Here is a 12266-nt window from a genome sequence, read left to right on the forward strand (position 1 = left end):
CCTGTGGGTTGCGATCATCTTCGCTCTTGGCTTTTCCAGGCCTTCCCCTACTCTCCAACCTACTGGGAGTAATTGATAGAAACCTAGCACTGCAGTCATCGGTCGGGTCTTGTTCTTGTCTTCATATCTACATATTCCATTTAATTACAGTCATTAGAGCTTATCAATCCCATAGACAATGTAAAAGTCGAAGCCTTCGTCCTGCTGTGACCCACTTATTGTGTCTGGGTCACGGAGTGTCCAATAGTGCCAACGCCAATCCTCCAGAACAAAACTCCAATCTCTAAATCATGTGACAAAGCCTAGCGTCCCATCGTGGACTGGAATACCTTGGCAGCCAATTCACTCAGGAGTCGGGTCCGATCTGGCTGTGGAAGGTCCAGGAAAACCTCATAGACACTTTTCCCCTTGGCGTCACGGACCGCACCCAGACGATTGCCGGCCACTGCGCCCGCGAGCGCACCGGGGAAGTTGCCCACGATGAATCCGAGCGCACCGCCACTGACCCCCCCAACTATCGCCCAGAACCGTGATGTTGGACGAGTCCGGCCTCCCCCTTCCTCCTCCGCCAGGCCCTCTTCCCGCAGCATCTCCTCGAACACAGATCCGAACTGGTTCGTGTCGCGCTCCTCCCGATCGCCGAAACCGAAATTAGACCAGGAGAAGCCACTGGAACCGCCATGCGGGACCTCCTCATCCACTTCCTCATCCGCCGCTTCGTAGGCCCGCTGGGTGTCATACTCTTGGCGCCGAGAGGGGTCTGACAAGGTGTAGTAGGCGTCGTTGATCTCTTGGAATTTCCGGGTTCGCTGGGGTCGCTCCGGGGAGTCTGCGGGGACCCGATCGGGGTGAGACTTTAGGGATTCTCTGTGAAAAAAAGTGTCAAAAAAAAGTTCCGACTATTGCACCCTGTAAGAGGACGAAGTCACGATCGACAGATGGAAGATCTATGACATGCCGCGCGCCGGACGGGGTGGGCATTTACCTTTTGTAGGCTGTGCGAATCTGCTGCTGGGTCGCATCACTGGACACGCCGAGGATCTTGTCTGGAGATTGCATGAGAAGAGCCGACTCTTAGCCGGGGATGGGAAGTAAATCTTACAATAATCTGGAGTATCTAGATCGAAGAAAAAATGATCAGTATTAGTGCTTGGATCTGGAAGACTTCTGGGAAACAAGAAACATACTCGACATGGTGATACGAAACACTGGAAAGGCGTGGTTAGACGTGGTCAGTTGAAGTGACTGGAGGCCAACTGTATAAAAACAGGGCCGACGCCAGTGACGTATTGAGGCCTAAGGCACTAAGGCATGATCCAAGGTTCGGCCGGATCGTGTTGTGTCGCTTTGATAGGCCCAGTTGGCGATATATCGGGTTGGGTGAGCCGAGCACCTGTCAGGAATTCCTGGCGATCAATCCGAAGGGTTTGTCGTGGGTGCTTTTGATCTTCGTTGAATCTATGAAGTTCACGATTTTCCTAGGCTAGACGCATAACGCTATGTGTTGCGCTAGCAGTGTCTCCGCCTACCCACAACGCGGAAGCGTTGTGGGTAGGCGGAGACACTGTAGTTAGCTTTTGATCAGTTGATCCGGCTGGACTGGTAGGGCCTCCTAGGCTACTTGAACGCTGGCGTAGAAGAGTTTAGTCGGTGGAAATTTTCATTGTAATCTACTTCACTGTAGCTGTCAAGTGGTTATAAATAGCAACCTTGAACCAGCTCTTGAGCTAAATCTATTTTGAGTATGAATCGGTGACATCATCGTAAATGGACCATATTAGAGTATAGTAATTAACCTTACCATTCAGTCCTTCTCGTAAAGATAGAATCTTGACATTCCATCAACCCACAGTTTCAATCAATATCTTACTAGCAAATTTGCGCATAAAAAGTCTGGTTTGGATTATCAATGAGTAATGATGTCTCTATATGAAGAAACTAAATAAACATTACGGAACCCCTGAATCAAAGGTTATGTTAGTCCTCTAGGGTCCTTTCATTATAATGAGTTAATTGAATAGCAGAATATCGACCCATCTTTTGTCATAGGAAAGCTCAGAGTATTCTGGTGAATTCTTGTTTTTATTCCTAGCGATAGACACCAAGTTGAGATTTCGTGACTTTGGCCATCTTCAAAGGCCACGATACTTCTGTTCATTATTTTCTAAATCAGTACGTATATGAGTACACTCAAATCGTAGTTTTCTCCTTCTGAAGTCAAAAAAAGTCAGTAGCCATGATTCCTGATCTTAGAGTGTTCTCAGGGAATCAACTGAGGAATTATACTACAGGACCAGAGAGTCGGGAAATATTGTTATTGAGCCTAAAGCGTAGGTACCGGTGCTGAAGAAACCCCAGAGCTTGAGACTGAGATCTCAAGACCTTGGGGCTCTAGGATATGCTGACAATCTCCCTTATGACCACAAATATTGCACAATTACAACTTTCCATTGCTTGAACACCTGGGGACTTGAAACGCAAAGATGGTTATTAGATATAGCCTTCCTCACAAGAGTCTCAGCATATCTCTTCAGTGTTCAATTAAGCTTACCTAGGCCAATATTCCAGGCGTTCTCTCTCAGCCTTGGAACCATTCAAAAGATTACGGTATTCTATTGCCGATGGGTCATTGCTAATTTAGCACGCCTTTTACACCATTACGAGGTCCGTTCTCTGGCACAGTATAAATTGGTGCTGCTTGGCGAAGCGGGCTCACAGACATACTGTGCATAGCTTTATTGCCAGTAGGATCTGAAATTCCCTATCTGGGAATTTTGAGCGTTTCCCTGGGTGCTTTGGTGGCATGGTGTGGGGTAGAAGACAGTGTTTGACTCGTGAGAAGTGTGTTGTTGGTAGGATTCACGGAATGTAGCTATATTCGGACCCAAGCATTGTCTTTGGAGCTGGGTAGTTCAATTGAAAATGAATGTATACGGGTACAGAAAGTATTCTGGCGACTATATAGTATCCACCAAAACCACCCAATTCAGGACTGTAACTAATCGCGAGCCCATCTAGTCACCTTATAAGTCACGTGATTAACAGCATCCGAGTCCTGCTGAGCGGTCAGTGGGCGCCCACTGAGCGTGTTCTGTAACTTGGCGACCCTGTCTCACCTGTCGCACCGAGTGGTTGGGCCCAGCCACCTCAATTTATCCAGGGGCAGAAACCTCCCGTACTCTGTACTTCGTACCCTAGTTTCATGTCTCTATCTTGATTCAGTTCGATCAATTTGCCCTGATACCCATCGACGACGGGTATATTCCATTTAGTTTTCTGTCACTCCCCGCCACACAGCAAATTGCTAGTGGAGTACATTACGCACCGGCCTAGACCACATATTGCGCATCGCTGCAGCTCCTAGCGGCTGACCTGCATCTGTCTCTTTTTCTCACATTCAATTGCCACACAGCGACCAGAGATTTCACCGACAAGGCTCTCGAGGGGTTGTTGGTTCAGACGAAATCTCTTGCGATCGTGTGTTTACATCCCCATCTACTATACGTGGCATACCATCTTCTAACAATCCGATCCGTGGGACAGCGAGAGCCACAACCCAACTGGTGATCCACTCTTCCGACATCCGCCCAGAAACCTCTCCCAATTCTATCAAAATGGGCTGGTTCGACGGCCCTTCCAGATCGTCTTCAAGGGGTGCCTATGTGCGTCGACGCAGCTCTCCCGCTCGCAGTAAGACTGGCTATCATTCAACCCAGCATTCGCGACACTCGGCCCCGTCTATTTTCTCTCTCGGTCGTGGGGGAAGCGGAGGCCGATCGCGAAGCCCCTCAGTCTTCTCCTCCTTCTCCTCCTCATCGCGACGAGCTCGGCCTCGGGAGGGATTTGTCCAGCGTATGATTCATGCCATCAAGCGACTCTTCCGTGATATCTATCGCTACGCCCGACACCACCCCATTAAGGTGTTTCTGTTAGTCATCCTCCCACTGCTGACGAGCGGTGTCCTGCCCAAGTTACTCGCCATGATTGGCATCCGCCTGCCTCATGGCATCACGAGTGCTCTCGGGGGCGCCGGCGCCGGCGCGGCGCGGGGTGGATTAGAGGGAATGGGGGGCAAGGGCCTCTCGGAGAGCGTCAATGGCTTGGTGAGCCTGGCGAAGATGTTCGCCTGAACGATTCGCCTGTCAATCACGACGTCCACGCTTCTTCTCCAATTGCAGATCCCAAACCACACGGGGCCACTCCATATAACGACTGTGACGATCAAATCGAACCCGGTTTCTCTTACTTCTGATTTTCTGTCCCTTCCACCATTGCTTGTCCATTATCTCCCTCCGCTAGTCTTTCATATCCCTCTAAACTGTTCCGATGTGCCTGCCATATCTCCTGTACCATGGGCGGCTCGCTGGTCCTCAAATAAACTGCATCCTTTCCACCGCGAAAGCGACGGTTCTGTAGCGAACCATTGAATATAGTTGCGAATTCGAATGACCGAGGAAGAAAAAGTAAACAAAGCTCGTGGGGCATCCCCTCGTCCCCTTATAATCCCCGGAGTCGGTGAGCTATCAGTGCCCAACGGTGGATATCGCGCCCCCTTCCGCCCCCGTTGGACTTCCCTACATCGGACTAGAAGGCTCGCCGACCCACGTTCACTGGCAACGCGCAGGGTCCCGCAGGAGCGTAGACGTGGCTGGGCGAGTATCCTTAGTCAATCGAATACTGGCCGGGCTTGCATTGATCGAATCCTTTGGCTATATTAGCGATCGCCTAGCAAGAAAGATGACACCGAAATCTTTACGGCGTACCCTGTTCACTTCGGCAGTAGGTGGTGGCTCTTGTACTCTTTGATGAAGGATATCGCGCCTCTTGCGGTTCCTGGAAAGGCCACCCAATGCCCTATACCATGTCTACCCTGTACAGCGTGAGCCCCTCACAAATCTCAAAACGAGCTGCAGTGTAGCACAAAATCCAAAAGAGTCCTGTGTGGCTGGAAGGACAGATTCCGACAATACTTAAAACGATGTTGAAGTCACGACATTTCTCTCTGATTCCTTCACAATCCTAACGTGATCTGGGCACGGCGGTGGACTGAACTCGATCTATTCTTTTACAGTAATCATTTAGCTTTATTTTTGTTCTTTTGGCTGTCTCCTATCAAAACAAATCGCCAAACAAGCCAAACGGCCTTGGCTTCACCCCCTTCGGAAATCACCACGACGATGCAGGACGTGAGATCTATGACCGCTGGTTACGTTTGGCGCGTCGCCGCGTCGCCGGCTTTGCCGTTGCTGTCGTGCCGCTGGTCTCTTCAGCCAGCAGCTCGTCTGCCGGGACGTCTTCCTCCCCTTCTGCGGCTGACGAGCCCAAGACACGACCAAGCGTTTGGTGGTAGCACCAAATAGGCAGCTTACAGACCATGGTGTCGCGGAGGGTGGGCCGGTGGATCTCGTCAATATCGAGCAGGAACTCCTGGCGCTCGCCGTCCTCGGAGTCCTCCTCCAAGAAGACATTGCCGGCGGAATCGACAATCAAGACCTTGCCGTTCTCGGCCATGACGCGCTTGCGCTCGCCAGCCGAGACCACAGGCTGCTCGGTCGGGGTGGCGGTGCCAGAGCTCCGACCTGCAGCGCGCCCGCCCTTCTTCTCCTTGCGGTTCTCCTTATCCATCATGCGCTTCTGGCGGCGGTTCATGGCGACAGCGCCGCTGTCAGCGGCATCCGGGGTCGGCGCGGGGGCACTGACATCCGCATCCACACCGGGTATACCTCGCACGCCGAGCTCATCGCCCCAGGCGGCGCGGCGCGCCTGGCGGATATAACGATCGACGAATTCACGTTGGCGCTTCCAGCCAAGAATCAGGGCGCCGTAGTGGGCCGCGCCGCCGAAGACGAGGAACAGACCGAGCAGGACAGAGCCGAGACCGGGGCGGAAGCGGGAGTAGTAGTAGCCGGTGCCCTTCCACAGGGGGAAGCCGTGGCGGAGGAAGTGGTCGTAGCGTTCGCGGCCGGGGCCCTTGAGAACGTTGGCGACCAGGTTCAACCGGGCGGAGCGGGCGTTTGCTTCCTTGATGGCGGCATCGACCTCGCGTTTAGAGGGGCCCTTGTTAACGTGGACGCCGGGCTGGGAGGACTTGGCCTTGGACTTGTCCTTGGCGTAGTTGGCGATGAATGAGCGGCGGACCTTGTCCGGGTGCAGATTCTTCGACTTTTTGCGGTGGGCCTTGACAATTTGTTCTTGGTTGGCGTTCGGTCGGACCTCGAGGAAATCTGGCCAGAAAGTCAGAGACGTGTCATTCGCCCTGGGCGGCCCTGGGAAATGGCGACCAATGCCAATGCCAATGCATTGGCATTGAGGCGAGAGAAGGGAAAGGAAAATGGGAGAAGGAGAGAAGGATTAAAAAACAGGAGATTCTGGGTCGATTGGATCTTGGACGTACCGTAGAAAGTCACATTGGCTCCTTCTGATGTGGCCAGCTCATCGCGCAGTCGAAAGATTTCATAGTCTGTCCAAGCGTATCATTAGACGGGGAGATCCAAAAAAAACAGGGGGAAGACGGAAAGACGAGAGCAACAAGAGGACTGACCTTCCTTGGACCATGCGGCTACCACGCCGACGAGGGCCAGCAGCAGCAGCAAAGCGAGAGCCTTCATCTTGAGGGAGGATGGAGCGGTCTAACTCCCTAACGCGATGGCTCGAGTGGCTCGAAGGGCGCTCGAGTGGGGGAAAGTGGACTCGAGGCGGTGGACGATTGCTTATTCACCCTGTGAACGAGTGACGGCGAAGTGGATTGGCAATCAGGCCCAGGAAACACGAGAGCCCGAGATCTGAGGTCTGAGGGGTGAAAAAGCGGTCGGCCATCGGCGTTGTGGACTGCTCCACTGCATCGCATTCGACGTGGTCCAATTGAGTCCCGAAGGAGGGGGAAGTAGGAAGAGGAACGGCTGGTTGAAGCCCTGGAAACAGGCCTGGAGATCTGTGTGTCTGCGTGTCTGTGCTGCAGTGCGCTTTTCTGCCAGTCGATGACTCGACTGGACTGGTCCACTGGTCCATTTTGCTGGGCATCTCGAAGTTTGCAATGCATTTCGTTCGTCTGGATAGTCGGATGGATCATAGTAATAGATTTACAGTACTCGCAGCAGAATCCCATGTACCTCATATCAGTCCCCTCCCCCCGCGCATGAGACCCGACGAGTCCGCTTCCTTCCCCTCTCTACACTCTTTTTCTTTCTTCCCACCCTCGCTCGCACGCTCTCTCTCTCTCTCTCCTGGATCTATCTGTGTCTTGCATCTGCTCGGTGGACCTGGTGTGAACGGGAATGCGGGCGACCCAGTAAATGCGGACGTTTCCGCAAACATAAACAACAGACCACAAACGGAGTATGGGACGCCCCATCCAGTGGGATCGCTAAGAGGGGCTGTTTCCGAGCACTGGCTCCTCCATTCTTCCAATCTTCCAATCTTCCATCCTTCCATTCTTTCCTAGCCTCGACTCTCTCGGTTCGGGTCTGTCATCGAAGTCGATTTCAGGCGTGTTTGGGTGCCGGAGCCCCCAAACCGGTGCTGACCAACGCGAAAGGGGCAACCCGCCGGCAGAAAAAAAGCGCCTGCCTTGTCTTCGGGCCAACTTGACCACTTCACACCTCACACTTCCTCTTCCTCAACGCCTCCAATTTCTTCTCTCCGTCTTCTCTTTCTCCAATTCTTGTTTGGACAACCATTTGTTCCCCAGCAGGAGTCCTTTATTTTCCGTCATGGCTATCCAGATCCCTATCGACGCGATCACCTCGCGGTTCGGTGACCGCTTCAACAGCATCCGCAGCCAGTCCCTGAGCACCCGCTTCGCCAACCTGCGTCCCGTCTCGGAGTTCCTCGACCTCAAGCGCCTGTCGAAGCCGGCCAACTTCGGCGAAGTCCAGAGCCGCGTCAACTATAACCTGGGTCACTTCTCCAGCAACTATGCCGTCGTCTTTATCATGCTCAGCATTTACAGCCTGCTGACCAACTTCCTGCTTCTCTTCGTCATCATCTTCGTCACCGGCAGTCTCTACGGAATCAGCAAGCTGAATGGCCGCGATCTCGACCTTGGGGTGCGCCGCTTCAACACCTCTCAGCTCTACACCGGTCTGCTTTGTGTGGCCGTGCCCCTGGGCTTCTGGGCCTCGCCCATCTCGACAGTCCTCTGGCTCATCGGTGCCACCGGCGTGACCGTCTTTGGCCATGCCGCCTTGATGGATAAACCAATCGAGAATGCTTTTTCCGAGGAGGCGGTCTAGGTGGTCGGCCGCGAGCTCCTTTCGATATGCCCCGATGGGGAAGACCACCGGGGGCACGACCGGGGAGATACAGGGGAGGGCGCGCGCAGTGGGAGGAGGAGGCACGAGTGGAAGAGGTCGAGAGTGAGGAAGACGACGACGACGTGTTTGGACGGGAGTTGGTACGGAATGGCCGCGGAGGCTACATGCGGCAATTGGAGTATGGGGGCCGGGGCCCGCGCCGGCGGCCCGTGGAATATCAGGATTGGACCGACGAGACGGAATCGGTGGAGGGCGGAGACTTCGATCTGTACGACCACGACGATCGAACAGTGGCCTATGCGGTGCAACTCGCGATGCGGGACAAGGAGGATCAGTTGGTGGAAAAGGCGTTGGAGCGCATCCGTCGCGCGCAGATGCTAGGAAAGAAGAACGTGCGGCTCTCGCAGCGCGAACTTGATGCCCTAGAACGGAAGCGTCAACAAACAGACAACCCCAGTGGGAACAAGCGCAGTCAACCGGCCGGAAACACAGCCAACTCGCGTCCCACCTCGTCACGACGAAGTGGAGCGCCCGAGCCTCAACCTGGGCCCTATCCATCCTTCGCGGCTGAGGCCGGTTGGGGGGCTCCCCACGGACGACCGACAAGCTCCTCGTCGGCACGTCCGCGTACCCCGACAATGCAGTCACTCCGGCCGCAACAGTCGAATTCCCCGCTCCGCCCAGCCTATCCACCATTTTCCGACCGTCCCTCTTCTAATGGTCGCCCGCAGTCCATGCAGCAGCCGATATACAGCCGGCCCTTACCGGATGATCCTCATTGGGCACCTCCGTATTACAATCCGATGCAGATGAGTCCCTACGGGACCGAGCAGCCTCCGTATCAGCCGGGACTCCCCACGGATCTTCGGGTTGGGCCCCAGAGTCGGATGAGCTACCCCTTGGAGATGTCCCCGATTCAAGCTCAGCATCGCATGTCGCTAGATGGACGGACCTCGATGGCTGCCTCGAAGCCGCGCGGGGCTCGACCAGGTACCGAGATCGAATCGGAGGAGCTTTCCAGTGAGGGAGAGGAGGAAACCGAAAGCAGTGAGGACGAAATTCAGATCGTGCAAGCCAAAGAGCGCCAGGGTCCACCGGGTCTCCAGAGACGAGCTGTTTCTGGAGGCAGTCGCGGTGGCCGCTCGCGAAAAAGTCGATGATGCAGTGCCCAATAACCCCCTAACGTGTCTCTTGTTGCCCTCTTAATGTCATTTTTTTTCTTTTTTTACTATTGCAGGCTTTCTCATGTTTCCTGTTTCTCTTATTCCCTCCTGCTGTTCTGTTTGTTTCTTGTCCATGGTCTCTTATGGTGTCTGCTCTCGAGCAACATGTGTCCTACGGCGTTTGATAGATCGGATCCCACGTGAATAGATCCTCAAATAATGCATACCACATTTTCCGCGTCCATGCTGGAGTTGATGTCCGCCACAAAGACCCCTATCGGTGCTGCCTGATATGCACAGCCTAGTCGTTCCGTCGTTCACCCATCTTCCAGATTGCGGTGATGCTCTGTGGAGTGGGGCGCATTACGAAGACTCCAAGGCCCGGAGCCCCGAGGATCCGCGATGCCTTGGCAGACGATGACGTCGGTTGAAGTCACGGCAGAGAAAACCGTCCTCCAGTCCTTGCAGTATCGCAGAGTTGCTGTCTCAACCTTCCAAACTTCTCCCACCCCCTTCCCGGGAGAATTCGCCGTCTCTGCTTCTCGTCCAACCTTCCACCCACGCCTCCATTCTTAAGGTCACCCGTTAATTCAACGAAACCCTTCGTTATCCGTGCGCCCTGAAATTCCTCAGCCATCCGTGCGCCACAACAAACCGTATTATCAGACACCTTAATCTTAAATTCTCAGGCCGCCCGTCGATCGCCTTTGCGTGTGGAATGCCACAGTCCTGTCCCTGAGCGCCCTGTGTTATACATAAAAACACCTCGCCCCGTTTCGAGTAAGTCGCGCTGGTCAGACCCGTCCAAAGAATTGTGCATCCTGCACGCCCGATCTGGTTGTGCCGCCGTTGAATCCTGGAAGCGTCGGGTTGGTCCATATGCGCAGCGACTAACTCAACAGACCCATAGGTCGTTTCATCTTGCCCTTGCCAGTAATCGGATCGCAAAATTTCGCCTGGCTATTTGCATTGGTGGCACGAAGATCCGCGCAGCAGTATTTTCGATTTCAATACATCCATACCATAGCCACAAAAGGTACTCAACCGGAGAGTTATCGCAAACATGTGGATTATTTCATTCTGGGTCTTCCCCGTCGTATCGGCCTGCATGTGGGTTGGTAAGTGTATCCCCTTTTTTTAATTTTCGAGAGCGCTCGTGTTGGTTCGGAATCTAATCAGATCCCCATCAGCGATGTTGATTGCCATGATTGCCACATGGGCTAGGGATGGCAAGCCACACTACCCCAGTATGGAGGCGAACCAGACGATCGCGTAAGTATCTCTTCTCTTCCGGCCCTCAATATCCCACTGCGGGGTCTCAGGATGGTAGATGGGGTTTGGATTGCTGACTGGACGCGGCTGCAGGTACATCTCGGATGTTGGCGCATTTGGTGCAAAGCCACTCTTCATCACAGGCAGTGTGATCACCGTAGTGTTTCTGGACTTGGCCTTTTTGTCAGAGCGATGGCTGCGCCATGCGGGCCAGCTAGTCCCCAACAAGGGCATCTTCGACAAAGCCTGTGCGATCCTGTCCATCTTCTTCGGTATTGCGGGTGCGCTCGGCCTGATCCTGCTATCCATCTTCGATACCTACCACCATCCTCGTATGCACGATGGCTTCTTGGCAATGTTCATGTAAGTTCGTGTGGTCCTTATCTCGAATCCATCACACTATGGCTAATCAAACTCCCCACTCTCTCTGGGGCATTGCAGTGTCGGATACCTGGTCAGCGCGATCCTGATCTGTGCAGAATACCTGCGTCTCGGAATCTTCTACCGCTCACAGCACCGTATCCTGTTCGCCAGCTTCGTGATCAAGCTCGCCTTCGTGATCATCGAGATCGGCCTGGCAATCGGCTTCGGCGTCTGCATGAAGAGCAGCGAGAAGTCAAAAAAGAATCCCGGCGCGATTCTCGAATGGGTGATTGCTTTCGTCTTCACCGGTTATATCCTCTCATTCGTAGTCGACCTGCTACCATCTGTCCGCACGCGCCGCCACATCCCACAGGGAGAGAAGCGTCTCGAGATGGCGCACGAGGGACCCAATGCGCCGCATACAACTTCGATTGAAGAGCCCCTGACGACCGACTCGGTTGGTCCCAATTATTACCGGGGTCAGCGCGTCTAGGGCAAAAAAAGAAACAAGAAACAACCAAAAAAAAGACCGAAAGATTTCGAAGAAATAGAGGCAAAAGAAAAGAGAGCAACGTCTATAAGGCTTCTCATACGTGGCGTTATCTAATCTGTTTTCTGTTGTTCTTTTCGCCTTTTACCACGTCATGATGATTCCGCCACCTGATAGCATCTTTTGGGAAGTTTGTTTATTCATATTCCATGTCCATATACTTCAAGATCCGTTTTATTTTGTGAGATACCTACCTTATATATCTGTGCGCTTTTGTTTCCGATGCACGTTGTGTTCTTGTGCTGTACATTACATTCAACTGGTTTTTTTGTTGCTGGCGCAATAGTTCACGAGAGAGGGAGGGAGAGAAGGAGGGTGACGGTTCCAATAAGAACCCATAATTAATTTCTTCATATATGTTCTCTTTCTGTCGAGTAGTATATACGGACAAACCTGATGCCCGGATAGTGATCATTATCATATCCCATCCCAAAATCATGTACAGAAACAGCAGATGCAATGCCGATGTGCCCACGGCGGATCCCAAAAGTGAAGAAAAACACAGATACACTCACACTCACTCACTCACTCACAAGATAAAAGCAGGGGCGCCAGAATGTCGATGTACAAAATGACAAAATAGCCCTTCCTCCAGCCATCCGCCAAAGCAAAGATGCAAAACATAGATGCAAATGCCCGGAAGTCGCATAGACCGCCAAAAAAGGA

The 12266-nt window shown here is 53.2% G+C and overlaps 6 protein-coding genes across 6 annotated transcripts; 4 read left to right on the forward strand and 2 right to left on the reverse strand.

The window, feature by feature from the left end:
- Positions 1-302: 302 nt before the first annotated feature.
- On the reverse strand, positions 303-1194 carry N7462_006866 (putative DnaJ chaperone (Caj1); the record flags this gene model as incomplete). Its single annotated transcript, XM_057078584.1, has 3 exons — positions 303-867; positions 986-1073; positions 1188-1194. 3 exons carry the CDS (start codon positions 1192-1194, stop codon positions 303-305), a joined length of 660 nt encoding a protein of 219 aa, XP_056931254.1.
- A 2420-nt stretch (positions 1195-3614) lies between these two features.
- Positions 3615-4130, forward strand: N7462_006867 (uncharacterized protein; the record flags this gene model as incomplete). The annotated part of the gene is made up of 1 exon (XM_057078585.1): positions 3615-4130. One exon carries the CDS (start codon positions 3615-3617, stop codon positions 4128-4130), a length of 516 nt encoding a protein of 171 aa, XP_056931255.1.
- Positions 4131-5193: 1063 nt separating this feature from the next.
- On the reverse strand, positions 5194-6608 carry N7462_006868 (uncharacterized protein; the record flags this gene model as incomplete). The annotated part of the gene is made up of 3 exons (XM_057078586.1): positions 5194-6224; positions 6395-6460; positions 6542-6608. The coding sequence occupies 3 exons, from the start codon at positions 6606-6608 to the stop codon at positions 5194-5196; spliced, it is 1164 nt and encodes a 387-aa protein (XP_056931256.1).
- Positions 6609-7709: 1101 nt separating this feature from the next.
- Positions 7710-8231, forward strand: N7462_006869 (putative COPII vesicles protein Yip3; the record flags this gene model as incomplete). Its single annotated transcript, XM_057078587.1, has 1 exon — positions 7710-8231. One exon carries the CDS (start codon positions 7710-7712, stop codon positions 8229-8231), a length of 522 nt encoding a protein of 173 aa, XP_056931257.1.
- A 26-nt stretch (positions 8232-8257) lies between these two features.
- Positions 8258-9412, forward strand: N7462_006870 (uncharacterized protein; the record flags this gene model as incomplete). Its single annotated transcript, XM_057078588.1, has 1 exon — positions 8258-9412. The coding sequence occupies one exon, from the start codon at positions 8258-8260 to the stop codon at positions 9410-9412; it is 1155 nt and encodes a 384-aa protein (XP_056931258.1).
- A 1066-nt stretch (positions 9413-10478) lies between these two features.
- Positions 10479-11543, forward strand: N7462_006871 (Frag1/DRAM/Sfk1 family protein; the record flags this gene model as incomplete). The annotated part of the gene is made up of 4 exons (XM_057078589.1): positions 10479-10533; positions 10606-10687; positions 10781-11050; positions 11129-11543. The coding sequence occupies 4 exons, from the start codon at positions 10479-10481 to the stop codon at positions 11541-11543; spliced, it is 822 nt and encodes a 273-aa protein (XP_056931259.1).
- Between the last annotated feature and the right edge of the window lie 723 nt (positions 11544-12266).

Source organism: Penicillium macrosclerotiorum, assembly GCF_028827735.1.
Source record: "Penicillium macrosclerotiorum strain IBT 26536 chromosome Unknown utg000007l_segment0_segment0, whole genome shotgun sequence".
Taxonomy (NCBI): Eukaryota; Fungi; Ascomycota; class Eurotiomycetes; order Eurotiales; family Aspergillaceae; genus Penicillium; species Penicillium macrosclerotiorum.